An 18,641-nucleotide genomic window follows, 5' to 3' on the forward strand; every position below is an offset into this window, starting at 1 on the left:
CAGCTACACGCACCTTCTCCGGAAGCCAGAGGACAGGAGAGTGCTGTCAGCTGGCATAAAGACAGTGCTTGGGGTCATGGCATCTGCACACCTAGGACCCCCAGGCCTCCCACCGAATCTGTAGCCACAAGACTGAGCCAGCAGGAGGAAACAAGACTTGGGGAATGACTGTGGAGATGTCAAAGTCTTACCTGGCCAGAGAGGGAGTGTTGGGAGCCTCTCCCCCACCATGGGGGTAAACCCACCATGGAGACACACAGCCAAGAAACGGTGACACTCACCTCTCACTGCTTGTGCCCCTAATGCACATCTCCTCATTTCCTCCAAGAGCTGCCAGCTCCAGAACTACTTACTGTCCACTGACTGTCACAGACTCTTGACGCTGACATATTTATTCATTTGTTATTTTGCCAGCTATTTATTGAGTGCCTTTCACATGGGCTAGAATGGTGAATGTAGGTTCCTGCCCTCAGGGAGCTCTCAATCCAACCTCATTGGGGGCTGCCAGGTACAGTTGTACTGGCTGTGTACCATACAGAGGTGTCTGGCCAGAAGACCAAGTGGGGCTGGAACCCCTCACTCCATTGGCCATGTGGTTTTTCCCGGGAAGGGACAACGTTTTCTATCTTGCACAAAAGCTCTCTGTGGACTAGCAATACTGGGCTGCCCAGGATGCCCAAGGATGACCCACGAAGCCCTTATTCCCCCCATCCCTAGAACTGCCACTGATCTCTGTCAGCTACCTCCCCAACCAAATATATCTCTCCCAGTGCTTACAATGACATTTGGTGGCCATGCCTCACCATGGGTGCCATTCTTTGACAGCCAAACCACAGAGCCCCATGGAACCACACCCAACTCAGTTACGCCCCTGCCCTGTCCAACCATCTTCCGCCTCAGTGGCACCATGCAAGGAGAACACAACACCCTTGCAACTCCATGTGTTTTGGAGGCCCTGCAGGCAGTGGGGAGGGAGGCCAAGATTCCACAGGACCTGGCCCCAGCTCTGGAAGCCTCCTCGCCCTTTAATAAAGGATTTTCATCTACCCCATGCCTTCTGTGACTTGGGAGGTGTCACGTCCAGCTGGAACCCTTTCTAGCAGCTCATCAATGCTCCGCCCACCCACTTCCTCCCCAAAGAGAAGGCTGCTGGTCAAGGCCCAACCCTGGGGCTCTGATCCAATTCTGGGGTTTTCATGACCTCTTTGGACTCCAATGAAAACTTATAAAGACTCCTCTCCAAAAAAACACACTGACATTTGGTCTATAAGACCTACTGCCATCGAGTTGATTCCGACCCCATGGGACAGGGTAGAACTGCTCCCATACCGTTTCCAAGGCTGTAAATCTTGAGAGCAGAATGTACTGGTGGGTTAGCAGCCTGAACTCACCCAATGAGCCACCAGAGCTGCTTTTTAATTTATAAGGGGTCTGCAATCCTGAGCTTGGGCAGAGGGAGGGGAAGATATACTGCTGGGTTTCTGGGCCTTCTGGGGTCCTCCTTCTCTGGGCGGGGTTCAGGAGGAGGGACTGCCGACCTCTTTATCTCCTGAGCCAGCCCTGGCTCCCTGGCGCAGGGCCCCTCATTTCGGGCTCTTTGCCATGAGGTCTCTGCTCCCCCTTTCGCTGTTGCTTTTGCTGGCGGCCGCCTACTCCGGAGGCGGGAGCGCGCGGGGGCTTCGGGCTGCGCGGGGGCAAGGGCCGAGGGACAGCTCCGTCTCGCCCTCAGTGACCTCAGCGCCGTTCTGGGTTCGCTTAAGCCCGGAGTTGGTGGCAGTGCCGCCGGGGGGCTCGGTGTGGCTCAACTGCAGCAGCAGCTGCCCCCTACCGGAAGGCTCCGGACTTGTCACTCAGCTGCAGCGAGGCAAGACGGTCAGTGGGCTGAGCTGGATGTCCTACCAGCTGCTGGACGTGAGGGCCTGGAGCTCTGACGTGCGTTGCTTCATCACCTGCGAGGGAAAAACCCGCTGGGCCACGGCAAGAGTCACCGCTTACAGTGAGGGTCAAAGGCGAGGGATGAGTTGAGCGGTGGGGGGGTGGGGCGGTTGGCCATCGCGCTAGGGGGCGCCCGCAAGCCTTGCTCAGCAGCCCCCTTCCTGTCTTAGAACAGCCACACAGCGTAATCCTGGAGCCTCCGGTCTTAGTGGGTAGCGAATACACGCTGCGCTGCCGCGTGACACATGTGTTCCCCGTGGGCTTCCTGGTGGTGACCCTGCGGCGTGGTGGCAGAGTCATCTATTCGGAGAGCCTGGAGCGCTTCACGCGCCTTGGTCTGGCTAATGTGACGCTGACCTACGTGCTGTCCTCTGGGCCCTGCGACCTCTGGCAGCCCGTGACGTGCCACGCGCGTCTCAATCTTGACGGTCTGGTGGTCCGTAGCAGCTCGGCACCCGTGACGCTGACCGCCTTCGGTGAGGCACCTCTGTAATCCTGGGGACTTGGTGGAAAGGGGTGGGAAAGTTTTGACCCCAGAAGAGCAATGGGCCCCTCCTTGCGCCCTATGTTAGACTCTTGTGCTTAGTTCCTGATTCCCACCTCCTGCCCTCAGCTTGGAGCACCAAGTCCAAAGCTTTGTCCTTCACCTCCATCGCAGTCCTTGCGGGGATCCTTCTGGCCTTGGGAGCCGCCTACCTGCGCAAGCGCCGGGTGATGCAGGCCCGGGTGCAAGGGAGAGTGGAGGGGGAAGGGCGGAATGGTTCACACAGGCTGAGCTGAAGGAAAAAGTTTGGAGCCATTTGGGGAACCCTACCCAGATCAATAAAGTCTTCCTCAGATCTACCCAGATCAATAAAGGCTCGATCTCCCGGCCTAACCACTCCCCATTAGTGCATCTCCTCTGAGGAAGTGGTCTTCTCTGGCTTTGCTGCCATCGCCTTCTCCTAGTTCTTTGTCTTCCTGAGGCCACTTGAGGTCTTCTCACTCTGGCCTACCTGGAGTCCTCAGAGCCCAACTCCTCTGCACTTCCAGTCGATGTGGTAAAACACTCTCCCTCTGCAGGCCTATCAGCGCAGCACAGATGTGCAAAGCCTGGGCCCTGGAGGGCGTGAGGGGTCTGGTTCATGGAATGGGTTTTCCTGATTGTCTCCGAGGCTGCCACACAGCAGCCCTGATTGGTTGTTAAATTTCCTTCCTCACTCCACCTCCACTTTAGACCCTGTGACTTCCTGGAGGACAAGGGTAGAGGGAGAATCGTCCCTATAGTTCAGGAGGTGAGAGCACAAATGGACAGGGTCACATGGACATATTGAGAGACGCGGATATGCAGTCATGTGGTGACAGCTAAAAAGGGGAAATCAGATGGTCCACGTGGGGTGTTAGACTCGAATCGCAATGTCCTAGGAGTCACAGGGCTACGTGGGACATGGGGGCTGTCCAAGCTTGGGGCCGGGATACCGTGTCAAAAACGTTGTAATTGACTTCTCGGATTCCGGGCCCACATAGGGTGCTTGGCAGAGCGCTCATGGTCCAGGTTCTCCCTGCAGCGCCGCAGGCGGATTCAGGGGCGCTCCTCGGCCGCTCGCGTTCACACACGCCGAGTAGACACGTGCCCGCTGCACGCTGGGAAAATACAGACCCGGAGCCGAGCCGACCCTAATTTAGACGTCTGTGAACGCTGCGCGCATGCACACGTGTCCCCAGCTTGCTGGCACTCTTGTCCCCTCCCCCTCCGTCGCGTGCCGGGGCGATCGTGAGGGGGACGAAAGAACGTGGCCGAAACCCTCAGCTCTCCCTGGGCCTCAAGGGGAAGGACCAGTGAAGGCGGCAGCCCCAAGCCCTCTCCTTGAACTCATCTTGCGCCTCCCAAACCTCTCCTAAAACCCAAATCAATCCCCGCCTAAGGGGCGTTGGTGGGAGGGGCTAAATAGGTGGGCGGAGTTCGGAGACCAGCTCATTAGCATAGCATCCAAGGTAAGGGTGGGGTAGGGATTTGAAGAAGCGCAATTTAGCATCTCCGACCTCCGCGTCGCCGCCAGGGATGACAAGGGATCGCGCGGCCGCCCGCAGAAGGCTCCAGGCACTCGGGTGAGCCTCCTTGTAGACCCCGGAGGTCGCTCGCTCCTGCCAGCTCGCCGTCGCCAAGGCCCGGAGCCTGGCGCACGCTCCCCCCTCCCGCCCCCCGCCGCCTCTACTGCCGCCCCCTCCTTGGAAACCAAGTTACCAACGTTAAGCCAATCCCCGAGCGCAACTCTGCCTCCCCCACACCCCACCCGCCGCGCCGCGCCGTCCTCTAGCCCAGCTCGTGGCTCGCGCTCCCCTCGCCTCCTGCGCTTCCCCCGCGGCGGCGATGCCAGGGCCCTGGCCAGGGCTGCGTCGGGCGCTACTCGGCCTCTGGGCTGCCCTGAGCCTGGGGCTCCTCCGCCTCTCAGGTAAGAGCCAGCCCCGGCCGAGGGTGGACAGGGCGAGGGCGGAGTTCTCGGACTCGAGGAGCGCCCGCGTGCCCCTCCCGGCTCCGCCCTGCTCCTCGCTTTCACGCTACTGCCTCGAGTCTTCTCCTCCTCCCTCCTCCCAACATGCACCCGAGACCCGGCTCCCTGACTTGTAGCGTGCCAGCTCTCTGCCTATCCCTTCGAGATATCCTGAGTGCTCTTCCTTACCCGGCCTCGCGCCCTGGAGGCCCCGTCTCTCTCCTGCCCCTTCCCAGGGTACCATCCCAACTTTGCTGGGCACCATGGTCCACAGGCTGTCATGTTCCCTACTCGCGGTCCTTGAAGACCGGATCTGTCCAACTATCGTGACTCAGAGGCACTGCCTCCGTGCCACCCCCAGCCTTGGCAACCGGGTCCCAAGGCTGCTCCCGCTGTCGCCTGCACGTGTCCAGTCCTGCACCCTCTTTCCATGTTCTTCATCAGGATGTGGGGTGCTCCCTTATCCTTGACCCAGCCTCATCTCTCCTTTGCCCTTGCCCCAACCTCAGTCTCTCCCTCTCCCCGCGATGTGCCAAGACTCTGAGAACCGGTTCATTGCCCTCCCCCCACCTGGAGGCCCCTCCTCCCAGCGTTGTAGTGTGCGGAAGACCTTCTGCACCTCCCCCCATTCACTGCCCCCACTCCATCGGCCCCATGCAGACCAGGGCTTTTCCCCTCCCATGTCCTAGAGACATCCTCGAGGTTTGGACCCTGGGAGCACGCCTCCAAATCTGAGGTCGGGGCTGGACTTGGAATTCCTAGGTTCTGCCCTGACTCTGGCCTCCGCCTGTCCCCCTGGGGCCCCTGACTCGGCTAGGGCCTCTCAGATTCCGGAGAGGGAGCTTCCCCAGACTGAGCCCGCATTTCCCCGCGCAGTGGTCTCGCAGGAGCCCTTCTGGGCGGACCTGCAGCCCCGCGTGGCGCTCGTGGAGCGTGGGGGGTCGCTGTGGCTGAATTGCAGCACCAACTGTCCACGGCCGGAGCGCGGTGGCCTGGAGACCTCGTTGCGCCGGAACGGGACCCAGAGGGGTCTGCGCTGGCTTGCACGGCAGCTTGTGGACATCCGTGAACCGGAGACCCAGCCTGTCTGCTTCTTCCGCTGCGCGCGGCGCACTCTGCAGGCGCGTGGGCTCATCCGCACCTTCCGTGAGTTCTCCACCGCCACGATCCTAGTCTGTTCCCTCCGTTCCAGACTTCTGCAGGGTCCCAGGGTCTGCGCTTTCTTACCCCACCCTCTGGTTCCCAAGGCCCTTGCCTCCTGGCCCCCGCCCCCCTCGGGTCCACTCCTTGGGCTACTAAGCCCTAAGCGTTGCCAAGAGCCGCGGTTCCTCTGCAGAACGACCGGATCGCGTAGAGCTGGTGCCGTTGCCCCCCTGGCAGCCTGTGGGCGAGAACTTTACTCTGAGCTGTAGGGTTCCCGGCGCGGGACCTCGTGGGAGCCTCACGCTGACCCTGCTGCGGGGCGCCCAGGAGCTGATCCGCCGTAGTTTCGCGGGGGAGCCGCCCAGGGCGCGGGGCGCGGTGCTCACCGCCACGGTTCTGGCGCGGAGAGAGGACCATGAGGCCAATTTCTCATGTCGCGCGGAGTTGGACCTGCGACCGCACGGGCTGGGACTGTTTGAAAACACCTCGGCCCCCAGACAGCTCCGGACTTTCGGTGAGTGGGTGTGGGGAGGAGGAGACCAAGTGGGGTCCGTCCGGTGCTTAAGAAGTTTAGAGGCAGAGAGACCTGAGTTCTGATCCCGACTTCAAGACTTGCCAGCCGAAAGTTGTTTGTCTCTTTGCTCCTTGAGAATGGTATTAGTATTTTCTTATTATATGATTGTGAGTATTAAGTAAGAGTTCATGCAAAGGCTTAGCAGATACTGAGTGCCAGATACATGGCTCAAGCTCTATTGTTCGACCCCCAGCCCTGTCTCCGGAACCCCCGCGCCTAGCGGCTCCCCGACTCATGGAGGTGGGCTTGGAAGAGCCTGTAAGCTGCGCCCTCGACGGACTGTTCCCAGCCTCTGAGGCCCGGGTATACCTGGCACTGGGAGACCAGAGGCTGAGTCCCGAAGTCATGAGTGAGGGGGACGCGCTCACGGCCACTGCCACTGCCACAGCGCGCACAGAGGAAGAAGGCACCAAGCAGCTGGTCTGCAACGTGACCCTGGGGGGCGAGAGCCGCGAGACCCGGGAGAACGTGACAATCTACAGTAAGCGGGAGAGGGGCGGGGCCTCCGCGCCTGGGGGCGGGGCCAGAGGAACGCAAAGGAGGGACGAGGGGGATAGGAGCGGGGCCTCTATTGAATGAATGCTGCTGGAGCAGGCTTGGCCCGATTGGCCGGAAGATAGGGGATCAGAATTGTGTAGCTGGAGAGGAGTCTGAACTGCCCCAATATGGGGCATGGATCTCTGAGATTTGACTCAGCTCAGAGAAGCAGGGCATGATGAGGGCGGAGCGTGATTGTCTCTAGAAGCGGGCGTGCTACTCTCCGTTTGGTTGCTGGAGGATTCTGAGGATAGAGAGGGGCTTTGATTGGTGAGAAGGGCGTGGTCAGTGGACTCCTCGCCCATGTCCGGTCCCTAGGCTTCCCGGAGCCCCTCCTAATACTAAGCGAACCTGTAGCACCAGAGGGGACGACGGTGACCGTTACCTGCACAGCTGGGGCCCGAGCTCTGGTCACGCTGGATGGAGTTCAAGCCTTGGCCCCTGGGCAGCCCGCCCAGCTCCAGCTAAACGCCACCGAGAATGACGACAAACGCGGTTTCTTCTGCGAAGCTACCCTCGAGGTGGACAAGGAGACCTTGAGGAAGAATCGGAGCGCCGAGCTACGTGTCCTATGTGAGTTAGCTTTAATCCCCTCGCGCCCTCCCACTCCTACTTCAAAGGACATGCCGGGTTTCTGGCGGTATCGTGGAGGCAGGGCCTTTCCTCAAGGCCCACATCTCACTCTGTATCCCCTCCTGGCCGCAGATGCCCCGCGGCTGGACGATAAGGACTGTCCCAGGAGCTGGACATGGCCAGAAGGCCCAGAGCAGACGCTGCGCTGCGATTCCCGCGGAAACCCAGCGCCCTCCGTGCATTGCGCGCGGCCGCAGGGCGGGGCCGTGCTGGCGCTGGGCCTGCTGGGTCCAGTCACTCGTGCCCTCGCCGGCACCTACCGCTGCACGGCGGCCAACGTCCAGGGCCAGGCGGTCAAGGACGTGACGCTGACGGTGGAGTGTGAGTGGGGGTGTGCAGTGTGCCTCCCTGTCTTGTTCTCAGGGTCAGGGTGTAGTCAGTCTACAAGGGAAGTGAAGTAGGAACAAGGTCTGAGATGCGTCTGGAAGGGTTTGAGGTGTGCCTTTGGACAGGATTTGGGAGAAGGGAAAAGGCTGGTGTGGTACCTTTAAGTGCTTACGGGAAGATCTTCAGAAAAGAGGAGGCCCAAGTATTACATAAAGGTCTGGGATGTGGCATTTAGGCGGAGCCTTGGACTGCCTGAGATAGCAAAGGCTCAGGATGGGTCCTGTGAGTGGTTTGTGGAAATCAGGGAAAGACATTCTTAAAGTTCACAAAGCCCTAAGGGAGAGCCCATGGCTTGACTAGCACAGCTCCCCCTTGGCTCAGTGTCCCTGTGCAGGGCACAGCTTGCTCCCACCCTTCAGTGAGGCCATGGAATGGAGGAGGGTATGGGGACATTGTGCCAAAAACCCCAAACCCAACAACTGTGGTCGCCACGCCCTAGATGCGCCGGCGCTGGACAGTGTGGGCTGCCCAGAGCACCTTACATGGTTGGAGGGAACAGAGGCCTCGCTCAGCTGTGTGGCACATGGGGTCCCACCACCCTCCGTGAGCTGTGTGCACTCTGTGGATGGGATCATCGAGGGGCCGCTGCTTGTGGCCCGGGAGCACGCCGGCACCTACCGCTGTGAAGCCGCCAACTCCCGGGGCTCTGCTGCCAAAAATGTGGTTGTCACAGTGGAATGTGAGTGGGGGCACCACAGGGTGAGATGGGGTCTATCAGGACAACTCAGGCCTGACTTCCAGCCTGTGTGTCACCACTGACCCCCAGATGGCCCCAGTTTTGAAGAATTGAGCTGCCCCAGCAATTGGACATGGGTGGAAGGGTCTGAGCGGCTGTTTTCCTGTGAGGTCGACGGGAAGCCAGAGCCAAGCCTGGAGTGCATCGGTTCTGGGGGTGCCAGTGAGGGACTGTTGCTGCCACTGGCATCCCCAGCTCCTACTCCCAGAGCCTCCAGCATCCCCAGGGCCCTGGCACCTGGCATCTACATCTGCAACGCCACCAACCGGCATGGCTCTATGGTCAAGACTGTCTCCGTGAGCGTGGAGTGTGAGCGGGGCCCAGGTGGGTGGGGGGTTGGGGGTGGCCGGCAATCTGGATCTCTCCCTAACGCCCTCATGGCTTTGCAGCGGCACCGCAGATGGATGAGTCAACCTGTCCCAGTAACCAGACATGGCTGGAAGGGGCTGAGGTGGCTGGGCTTGCCTGTGCCTCACATGGTCGACCCTCCCCACGGGTGCGCTGCTCGAGGGAGGGCACGGCCTGGCCTGAGCAGCAGCGTGTATCCCGAAATGATGCAGGAATCTATCGCTGCGTGGCAACCAATGCTCACGGCACAGACACTCGGATCGTCACCGTTGGCGTGGAATGTGAGTAGGGGCTGCAGTGGGTGGAGAGGACTATGCACCCCAGGAAAGTGGCTCTCAGCAGTGAAGACCCAATGGATTGCAGGGGGCATCTCCTCCAATTCCATTCTTGGAGGCAATGATTCCCAACCTAAATCTTGGGTAATAAGCCTCTAGGGAAAAGGAGCCTGGTCCCCTTAAATCCCAGGCCAGAAGGACACTGGTGCGGATCTCCATCTCCCATTCCTGTGTCTTCCTGCCGGTTGGTGGGGAAAAGGGGACAGGATTCTCCCCCGACTACGACTACGGTCTTTTGTTGGCTTATTGGGGGAGGAGGCTCTGGTGCGAGACAGGATCCTCTCCCCATCCCAGCCCCAAGGGGGTAGTCCCAGATTGATTGTGGTGGGCAGAAAGAGGCGCTGAGCCCCCTCCAGCCTCCTGTCCCCTGCAGACCGGCCAGTGGTGGCCGAGCTGGCAGCCTCGCCCTCCGGAGGCGTGCGGCCTGGCGGGAACTTCACGCTGACCTGCCGCGCGGAGGCGTGGCCCCCTGCTCAGATCAGCTGGCGCGCGCCCCCGGGGGCCCCAAACATTGGCCTGTCGAGCAACAATAGCACGCTTAGCGTGGCCGGCGCCATGGGCAGTCACGGCGGGGAGTACGAGTGCGCAGCCACCAACGCGCACGGGCGCCACGCGCGGCGCATCACGGTGCGCGTGGCCGGTAAGTGGCAGGTAGGGGAGGTGGAGGGATCTGCGGGGCCGGTGTGTGACGTGGGCGTGGAGCGTCCCTGCCTCCTTTTCAGTCCCCATACTTGATACCTGAGTGGGCCAGGGTCGAAGTTAGGGGCGCCCTGACTGTGAGGCTGTGGATGGCTTGCTGATGTGGGGGTTGGGAATGGAGGGAGTGGACCCTCCAGGCCTTGGCTGCGTTGGGGACTTAATTAGCGTGAGGGGCGTTTCTGCGTGTTGGAGACTTAACCAGCTTCCCCCTCCACGTACGCTGTGTGGAAGAGGGTTGGAGTCGGGCCGAGGGCGTGGATGGGACGCCCCAACTAGATCTCTGTCCGCAGGTCCGTGGCTTTGGGTCGCCATAGGCGGCGCGGCGGGTGGCGCGGCGCTCCTGGCCGCGGGGGCCGGCCTGGCTTTCTACGTGCAGTCTACGGCCTGCAAGAAGGGCGAGTACAACGTGCAAGAGGCCGAGAGCTCGGGCGAGGCCGTGTGCCTCAACGGCGCAGGCGGTGGCGCCGGTGGGGGCCCCGGCTCGGAAGGTGGACCCGAGGAGGCGTGCTCAGCAGATGCGTCGGCGGGGGGCGAGGTCTTCGCCATTCAACTGACGTCGGCGTAACCCGCGCGCCTCTCCCCGCGGGCCCGGGGACGCCCCCCAAAAGTATACGGGGGCTTATTTATTGTTCTATTTATTTACTCATTTATTTATTTATTCAACTCCAGGGACGACACCCATATTTTCTATTCCCTCCCTTCCCTCGCCAATAAAGTTTTTATAAAGGATCCTCGCCCCCTCTGCTACTGGGTCTGCCATGTGGAACAAGCCTTGGGTTCTAATCCCGATCCTGTGGGTTATTCATTTTTTCAAAACTTTGTTTTTTAAGGGCCTCAGTGTCAGGCACAAGGAGCTCTGGTAGCATAGTGACCAAGGCATGTTACTGCTAACCAGAAGGTTGAGGGTTCAAACCCACCAGCCACTCTGCAGAACGAAGACTGGACAACCTACTTCGGTAAAGATTTAGAACCTCAGGGGGTTCACTATGAGTCAAGATCAACTTGATGGCAGTGGGTTTGTTTTTTGGTTTTCTTAAGTGTCAGGCACAGGCCAGACTGTCTCCTGGGTGTGACCTGGAGCCTGCTGCGTGCCCTCTCTGTGCCCATTTCCTGTTCTCATGGACCTTTGGACAGGGGTGGGGACCAAGCTCCTTCCTCCCACTCCCTGTTGCTTATCTCTTTTATCTCTTCCGCTCAGAGGTGCCTGCTGATCCGGCTGAGTCTTGGGGTGTTGGCAAGGGGCTTCTCCCAGGCGCCTTTACTGGCAAAGCCGAGGCCACCTAGGCAGGATGGGCAGAGTCAGAGCTGCCTTCCCTGGGTCTACAGGCTTTCAGTGATGGATGGAGGAAGCCAGTGGCTGCAGCTCTGAGTGTCGGTCCTCCTGTTGTCCTTACTACTAAAGAGCACACCTCCTCCACCCCACCCTCAATGCCTCCTTCATCCTGTGTCCATCCGTTGTATCTGTTTATCCAACCTGTCTTTCCACTTGGCCCATCTATACTCAGAACAGGCATAGGGTACCAGCAGCACTTCTCCCTACACACCCCCATTCCCTTCATCCCCAACAGCATACGGAGACAACAGGTGGACCTCCTCCCCCATTCCCTCTTCCAGCCTCCTCTTCCCTCAAAAGCAGGAACACAGAGCCCTAGAGAAGGAGGCAGCCTGGACAGCTCCCATTCCATCTGTTCCCCAGGCCCTGGTCGGTCATCCACTTGAAAACCAACACCAGGAACAAAAGTGAGAGCAGGAAATGGGCCACGAAAGCTGAAGCCAACGCTGGTGTGGGGTACAGAAGGCACGGAGGCCCAGCATGGCCCAGCCCCTGCTGGCCCCCACCTTATCTCTTCCACCTGTTCCCCTTAATTGCCTCTTTCCAATCCCCCTGACCTCACTATTTGTGGTAGTTAAGTTTGCATATCAACTTGGCTGGGCCTGGTTGAGTGGCTGGGCAGCTGGAGGTAGTTATTCCCCGTGGTGAGATTGGTAATTAACTCCATTGTGGAATCTATTGGAGCAGCTGAGTAGCTGCTTTAGGGATGTGGGCTGCTTCCACCACAGAAGAAGCAACTTTGAAGGAAGGTCTTCAGCTTACTGCATGCTTGAACCCTGCATGTAGCTGAGTCGTTGTTCAGCAGCCTGCCATGCTCAACTAATCTTGGGACTTTCAATGGACTTGAATCCATGGCCTGCCATATTGTTTGGTAACACTGGGACTGTGCCTTTTTACTTGTCATCCTTGGGTGTGTCAGGCTCAGCAGCCAGCAGCTGTCTGAGTGAAGAAAAGTCTCCAGCTTCAGTGGGCTGGGAGCAGGAGGCAGAGCTGAAGCCCACAGTTGAGGGGCTTTCACTCAGCCCCTAAAGCCTGGCACTTAAAGCCTCCAAACTGTAAGAGAATAAATTCCTGTCCGTTAAAGCCATCCCATTTGTGGTATATTCCTGCCAGAGTGGCATTAAGTAACCAATACACTGTTCCTTGCACCCCACAAAGTCCAGGCTGCCTCAGGACATTTGTCCATGCTGTGCCCTTTGCCAGGAGCACTCCCACCTCAAACAGTCCCACAGTCGTCCTTCACGTCTTTACACAAATGTCACCTCCTTAGAGGGCCTTCCCTGATCACCATGGCTGAGGTAGCCTCATTAACTCTTTATCTCCTTACAGGCTTTATTTTTCTCTGTAATATGAATCACTACTTGAAGTTCCATTAGACAGATACTGAATATTTCTTTATTGTTGGTCTAGAGCATCAGCCCATTAGAGGAGAGATCTTTGTTGTATTCACTGCTGTGTGTCCCCACTGGGGTCTGGCAGACAGCAGTTACTCAAGAAATGGGGAATAAACCAAAATCAAACCTGTTGCCATCTAACGGAGTCTGACCCAAAGCAACCCTACAAGACAGAGTAAAAGTGACCCAGAGGGTTTTCAAGGGTGTAAATCACGGAAGCTGAGGGCTACATTTTTCTCCCATGGAACTGCTGATGGGTTCAAACCCACAGCCTGGAGACCTCACCCTTCCCCATCCTGATCCCTCAGCACTGCTCCACAAGGATCTCAAGGGTGTCTGCTGGATTCACTACTGTCCCTGCAGTACACCAAAACCAAAAAAACAAACTCACTGCTGTCGAGTTGGGTCCAACTCATAGTGATCCCTCCTTGGGTTTCCAAGGTGGGATCACTATGGAAATAGATTGCCCAACCTTCCTTCTGCGGAGTGGCTGGTGGATTTGAACCACCACCCTTCTGGCTAGCAGTCAAGAGCCTTAGGCACTAAGGCACTTTTAGACACAGTAGGTGTCTAATAAATCATTAGGCAAATAGGTCCTGTCCCTTTGTTTACCACATGAAATCTAAACTTCCTGGCACAGGACAGCCAACTGTGTCACTAGGGCTCCCGAATGTTGAATACATGGATAAAAACAGCCAAAACTTAGCAGACACACAGTCTGAGACTTTCACATATTCAATGTGTATTCCCAAAGGGCTTCTCCATGTCAGCTACAGGGGAGACCTATGAGGTTAAATAGGAGTCCTGGTGGGGTAGTGGTCATGCACTTGGCTGTTAACTGAAAGATTGACGGTTTCAGCCCACCAACAGCTCTGCAGGAGAAAGATGTGGCAATTGGCTTCCATAAAGACAGAAAAGAAAAAAAATCCAAACCCACTGCCGTTGAGTCAATTGTGGCTCATAGCTACCCCTCCTTGGGTTTCTGAGATGGTAACTTTACAGAAGCAGATTGCCCAGTCTTCCTTCTGAGGAGTGGCTGGTGGGTTTGAATGGCCAGCCTTTGGGTCAGCAGTCAAATTGATGGCACTACGCCACCAGAGCTCCCAGCAGCCTTGGAAACCCTATAGTGCAGTTCCACTCTGTCCTCTAGGGGCGCTATGAGTTGAAATCTACTCAGTGGCAGTAGATTTGGTTTGGGCTTTGCTTCCATAAATACTGTAGCCTTGGAAACCCTATGGGGCAGTTCTCCTCTGTCCTCTAGGGGCGCTGTGGGTTGGAATAGACTTGAGGACAATGGATATGATGGTCAAGGACACAGATGAAGTGGCCTCAGACCTCAAGGAAATCACCCTCCAGTGGGGGAGATGAAGTGAATGAAATAGCCCTGGCCACACAGAACCTGTCAGAATGGCAATTCCCTAAGAGGGAGTCCAGGAAGGAGCTGAAATAGAGGCTGAAATGAGATGAGAGTGGGGGTGTGTGGTGTGGACTGGGTAGTCAAGGAAGGCTTTTCTGAAGAGGTGACAGTGGGGCTGAGCCCCTACAAGTGATGAGAAGAACATCCTCCTCGAGGAGAGGGTGTTCAGGCCTGAGGAAGGGAGGGACTAAGTGAGTAGGAATCCATGGGCTGAGGGAACCGGGCCCCAGGCCTTCCCCTGCAGGCTGGTCCCACCCCGCTTTTCAAGGCCTGTCTAAAGCCTGGCTTCAGGCAGGGGTGGGTGTGCACAAGCCTGCGCAGGAAGGTCTGCAGTGTAGGGGACAGTCTGCAGGTGCACGTGAGGGAGACAGAGTGGCTCACTTGTATGTGTATCTGCATGTGTCTGTCATCTTTAGGTATGTTTGTCACACTGTGTCTGTGGAAGTGTGTATCAGTACAACTGTGTCTGTCTCGTGTCCGTCAGCACTGTGTGTCTGTGTATCTCATGTGTCCTCCAGCAAGTGTGCCCTGTGTGTCATGTGCATGTGTGTCTGTCAGCACGGCTGTCCTGCGTGTCTGTCTCATGGACATGTGTGTATCTGTCTTGTGTCAGTTTTGTATGTATTTGTCGCATGTGTGTCCGTCAGCACGTGTCTGAGTGTGTAGTGGCTATTTCCATGTGGTACTTGGTGATGAATGTCACCTAGGTACAGATGACTGTGTCTGTGTGTGACTGTGGTGCCCCTCAGAACCCCAATGAGGAACACCTGCCTTTTTGTTCCTGGGCTGGAGGAGAAGAAGGTGATGGGTACAAGGTGGAGCTCCCAAACAAAACTGCTCTGTCTCTCAGAGTAGCTCTACTATTTATTGTTACCACGTTACCATGTTAACAACATAGTGATTATCGCTGCTGAGAGTGCTTCCTGAGTGGAAGGACAGTCCACGGTGACTGGAGCAGGGGCTGAGGAAGGGGGGCATGGCCCCCTGGGACAGGGTCCCCAGCCTTTTCTTCTCCCTGAGGGGCTCTGGGGCCTGAGGCCACAGTCTTCCACCTAGGATCCCCAGATGGGGGGGAAGGAGCAAAGAAGAGGCCGATCAGAGAAGTGTGACCTCCCTTCCAGACATGGCCTCACGTCAGGCTCTTTCTCTGGCCCTCCCAGTAAAGCTTCTGCCTAGTCTCCACCTGGAGAAACTGAGGCAGGACCACGCTTGGCTGGGTGAAAAAAGGCTTACCCTGCCTGAGTTGGACCTTGGTGGGAACCCAGGGACATCCCGCATCTGCCACATAGCCTCTTAGGCTGGACGCTTTTCCTAGGCACCAGCCAGCAGGTGGAGCACCGGGTGCCGTATTTCTTGTACCTGGCGGCGGGGGGTGGGGGGAGGACAAGAAACACCATTCAGGATGCAGCAGGGGCCCAGAAACTGCCACAAGGAAGCCACTTTCCCCCAAGAGGTAGGTATTTTTCCTTCCCATGCTGGCTAAGCATGAGCTGATCTAGAGATCCCCCTCCTCCATTCTGAAGACCTGATACCACAGGCATTGCAGAGCGGGGTCCCATCCTCAGCGTCTCTCCAGAGCGGGGTCCTCTGGGTCCTACAGGAAGCGCAGCGCCGGGGCCCTGAATTGGCAGAGGTCAAAAGGAGGTCAGAGGCTGAGAGAGTCTGGGCTCAGGAAGCCGGTGGGGGGTGGGGTGCTTTGGGGGTCTCTGTGGAGGCCCTGCTTGGCTCTGGGCCAGCCCTGGGGGTTGCTGGATCCAAAGCAGAGGAAAAGCCAGGCAGGGAGACAGATGGCAGAGCCTTGGCAGAGAGGAAACTGGGGGTGGGGGTGACTCAGCCTCGTGTGTGGGGGGGTGCTGTGACTCCTCCCTGATGGGTCTAAATGGGGAAGCAGGGATGGGGATGCAAGGGGCAGGATAAAGACAGGGAAGACAGGAAACCGGTCCCCCACATATTCAAAGCTCTCAAGACCCCAGGACTCACCAAGAGCCTCACTGCCTCCCTGGTCGGCCCCGGCCTCGGGGCCCCTGGCAGGGCCTGCAGGGGGTCCCTGAGTGCTGCTGCTGCAGGCCAGGCTGGGGGTAGACAAGGCGTCAACGTTGAGGGCTCTTTGCTCTGTCCCAGACAGTCCCCCGAAATAAAGACTGACTATCAAGGTGTTGAGCAGCCCCTGAGGCGGCATCCAATGTCTGAAAGGCCTCACTTTGCCTTCCTTTAACCCAAAACCCACTGCCCTTGAGTCAATTTTGAATCATGGAAATTCATGTGTTTCAGAGAAGTGCTTCCTAGGGGTTTTTTGCTTGTAATCTTTACAGAACAGATCATCAGGCCTTTCTTCTGTGCCATTGGCTGGGTTTGAACTGCCAACCAATAGGTCAGTGGGAGAGTGCAAACTGTGTGCCACCCAGGGACTTTTAGTAAAATAATAACTTATCTTAAGGGGTAGTAAGCCTGGGCCAGCCTGCCAAATTCAAATCCTAACTCTCCCACATCCTCCTGTGGGACCCTGAACAAGTTATTTCTATCTTGGTACCTCAGTTTCCTCATCTGTAAAATGGGCTTCCCAGGCTTCAGAGACCATGTATGTCAGCTGCTACCCATTACTTATTATTACTGTTGTTATTGCTAAACGGTAGCAGTTTTCATTATCAAGTGAGCTCTTGTGGTGCAGTGCCTAAGGCATTTGGATGTTAACCAGAAGGCTGGTGGTTCAAACCCACCAGCTGCTCTGTGGAAGGAACGGGACAATCTACTTCTGTAAACGGGACAATCTACTTGGAGACCCAATGGGGGTCGCTATGAGTCAGGATCGACTCGATGGCAATGTTCTTTTTTTTTTTTTTTTTTAAATTATTATCATCAAGGAGCCCTAGTGGCACAGTGGTTAAGTGCTTGGCTGCGAATTGAAAGGTTGGCAGTTTGAACCCACTAGCCACTCTTCAATAGAAAGATGGGACAGTCTGCTTCTGTAAAGGTGCCAGCCTTGGAAACCCTATGGGCAGTTCTACCCTGTCCTGCAGGGTCACTGTGAGTTGGAACTGTCTAAACAGTGGCAGGAATAACAGGAGGAGCAGCAGCAGCTCGGTCTGGTCAGGACCATTTCATAAACGACAGACGGGGCTTGACAGGGAATGTGCCTGGCTCAGGAAGCAGCAGGGCTGGCACCGGAGCAGCCACTGAGGTCTCGCCCAGTGAGATGAGGCAAGTGACACCCTCACTGTGGGCCTGAGCTTGCCCTTCGACAGCAGGGGGGGAATGTGGAAGTCCCAGGGCACATAACTGGAAACACCTGCCCCCCCCCATGCTATTATTACCTGTATGACAGCACCCTCACTCGGCACAGCCCCTACCTGTAACTGGGTATAATCTGTAGGCTGGAGTCCGGCTTTATCTGAAACTTCAGGGTCACCCCCTCAAACCCAGGGTCCACCTTCTCGGTGCCCCGGAGCGGGTTTGGCTGCTTCCTGGGCCTCCTCCGCGACAGGGCCAACAGGGCTGGGGAGGTCCTGGGTGGCCCCAGGGTATGGCCCTGGTGGCTGTTTGAGGTAGGCATGTCCTTGGTGTCCCTGGCCAGGGTCCCCACAGCCATCGGCTCCCAGCAGGACCTCCCCGTCTGGAGGAAGCGCAAGGTGGTGACTGAGGCCTGATTCACAGGCGAGGTGGACCTGAGTACAAGCAAACCCTGGGTGAGCCCCAGGGGTCCCGAAGGCCTGGGTTCCAAGCTGTGCCCTGTTCCTTGCTGGCTGAGTGCCCTTGGGCAGGTTTACGCCCCACCAGGGGCTCAGAATCTAGTACCAGCCTGTTGGAAGGTCTAAAAATGGATAGCTATCAGTAAACTCAGAGTGTCTTCCATGCACTAGGCACTGTTCTCAGCGTCCATGTGGATTACTTAATCTGCACAGCAACTCAATAAGGAAAGGACCAGCCCCATTACCCAGAGGATGAAACCAAGGCCCAGGCAGGCCCACAGCTGCTGGGTGGATGGGTCACGATTCCAACCCATGCTGGGTCTAGGAACTGTGTGCTGTTGCTATTATGATTTTTATTGTTATCCTTATTATTGGGTTACCCTCTGTAACCTCTGAGTGACCCCTGTGTCTGACAGACATGGGGGGAGGGGAACTTGCATGGTCTCTGACCCCTCTACGACCCCAGATGACCCCTTTGTAAATCCTAGTAACTAACATTGTGACCCCTGGGTAACCCCAGGTCCACTTGACCACTAGGCCAGGTGAAAGGGCGGAGGGGTTGTGGGAAGGGGCCGCTTCTCACAAACCTGCATCCGCATCCGGGGGTCATTGGCTCCCGCTTGGAGAGGGGCGCTGGGAGCGGCTCCGGCTCCAGACAGGGTGGCGCCAGAAGTTCTCGCAGCAGCAACATGGAGAAGTCTGGGGATAGTTGGGCCTCCATGGCGCCCAGCCGGGCCCCAGCTGTCCCTAATGTTCACCTCACCCCCCCACCCCGTAGTGGCACCCGATGAGCCCCACCTGAGAGAGATGGGGCCTGAGGGGTAGGGGTACTTCTGGCAGGAGGTTCAATGAGTCCCACCTGGGTGGAAGAGGCCTGCAGGATGAGGGCGTCTCTGGTAGGGGGCGCTGAGCACCACTTTCCAAGCCTTGGCTGGGCCTGCCACAGCGCCAGTCCCCCTTCTGGCTCTTCTGTATCGCCAGCAAACCCCTCCAGACAAGGGCGCCCTCAACCT

General features: G+C 57.6%; 3 protein-coding genes across 3 annotated transcripts; 2 read left to right on the top strand and 1 right to left on the bottom strand.

Moving 5' to 3' along the window:
* The first annotated feature begins 1,602 nt into the window (after positions 1-1,602).
* ICAM4 (intercellular adhesion molecule 4 (Landsteiner-Wiener blood group)) lies at positions 1,603-2,715 on the top strand. The gene is made up of 3 exons (XM_007953569.2): positions 1,603-1,996; positions 2,106-2,411; positions 2,549-2,715. The coding sequence occupies exons 1-3, from the start codon at positions 1,603-1,605 to the stop codon at positions 2,713-2,715; spliced, it is 867 nt and encodes a 288-aa protein (XP_007951760.2).
* A 1,570-nt stretch (positions 2,716-4,285) lies between these two features.
* ICAM5 (intercellular adhesion molecule 5) lies at positions 4,286-10,363 on the top strand. The gene is made up of 11 exons (XM_007953570.2): positions 4,286-4,367; positions 5,283-5,552; positions 5,743-6,063; positions 6,317-6,604; positions 6,979-7,233; positions 7,366-7,614; positions 8,120-8,359; positions 8,447-8,725; positions 8,806-9,045; positions 9,473-9,739; positions 10,089-10,363. The coding sequence occupies exons 1-11, from the start codon at positions 4,286-4,288 to the stop codon at positions 10,361-10,363; spliced, it is 2,766 nt and encodes a 921-aa protein (XP_007951761.1).
* A 4,808-nt stretch (positions 10,364-15,171) lies between these two features.
* Positions 15,172-18,349, bottom strand: ZGLP1 (zinc finger GATA like protein 1). Its single transcript, XM_007953626.1, has 5 exons — positions 18,216-18,349; positions 17,290-17,604; positions 15,923-16,014; positions 15,468-15,561; positions 15,172-15,301 (listed from the first exon to the last, which is right to left on the bottom strand). The coding sequence occupies exons 1-5, from the start codon at positions 18,347-18,349 to the stop codon at positions 15,172-15,174; spliced, it is 765 nt and encodes a 254-aa protein (XP_007951817.1).
* Positions 18,350-18,641: the final 292 nt, after the last annotated feature.

Source organism: Orycteropus afer, unplaced genomic scaffold (assembly GCF_000298275.1).
Source record: "Orycteropus afer afer isolate SDZICR_OR568_19922 unplaced genomic scaffold, OryAfe1.0 scaffold00402, whole genome shotgun sequence".
In the NCBI taxonomy this organism is placed as follows: Eukaryota; Metazoa; Chordata; class Mammalia; order Tubulidentata; family Orycteropodidae; genus Orycteropus; species Orycteropus afer.

Bases quoted from the DNA above. Each gene is read 5' to 3' on its own strand.
- ICAM5 (XM_007953570.2), top strand. From the start codon at position 4,286: ATGCCAGGGCCCTGGCCAGGGCTGCGTCGGGCGCTACTCGGCCTCTGG. The intron at 7,615-8,119 runs GTGAGTGGGGGT...GCCACGCCCTAG, and splicing joins CGTGACGCTGACGGTGGAGT to ATGCGCCGGCGCTGGACAGT. The intron at 9,046-9,472 runs GTGAGTAGGGGC...TGTCCCCTGCAG, and splicing joins CGTCACCGTTGGCGTGGAAT to ACCGGCCAGTGGTGGCCGAG.
- ICAM4 (XM_007953569.2), top strand. From the start codon at position 1,603: ATGAGGTCTCTGCTCCCCCTTTCGCTGTTGCTTTTGCTGGCGGCCGCC. The intron at 1,997-2,105 runs GTGAGGGTCAAA...TTCCTGTCTTAG, and splicing joins GGCAAGAGTCACCGCTTACA to AACAGCCACACAGCGTAATC. The intron at 2,412-2,548 runs GTGAGGCACCTC...TCCTGCCCTCAG, and splicing joins CGTGACGCTGACCGCCTTCG to CTTGGAGCACCAAGTCCAAA.
- ZGLP1 (XM_007953626.1), bottom strand. From the start codon at position 18,349: ATGGAGGCCCAACTATCCCCAGACTTCTCCATGTTGCTGCTGCGAGAA. The intron at 17,605-18,215 runs GTTTGTGAGAAG...GCTTGTACTCAG, and splicing joins ACCCCCGGATGCGGATGCAG to GTCCACCTCGCCTGTGAATC. The intron at 16,015-17,289 runs GTAGGGGCTGTG...GTCTACCCCCAG, and splicing joins CAGATTATACCCAGTTACAG to CCTGGCCTGCAGCAGCAGCA.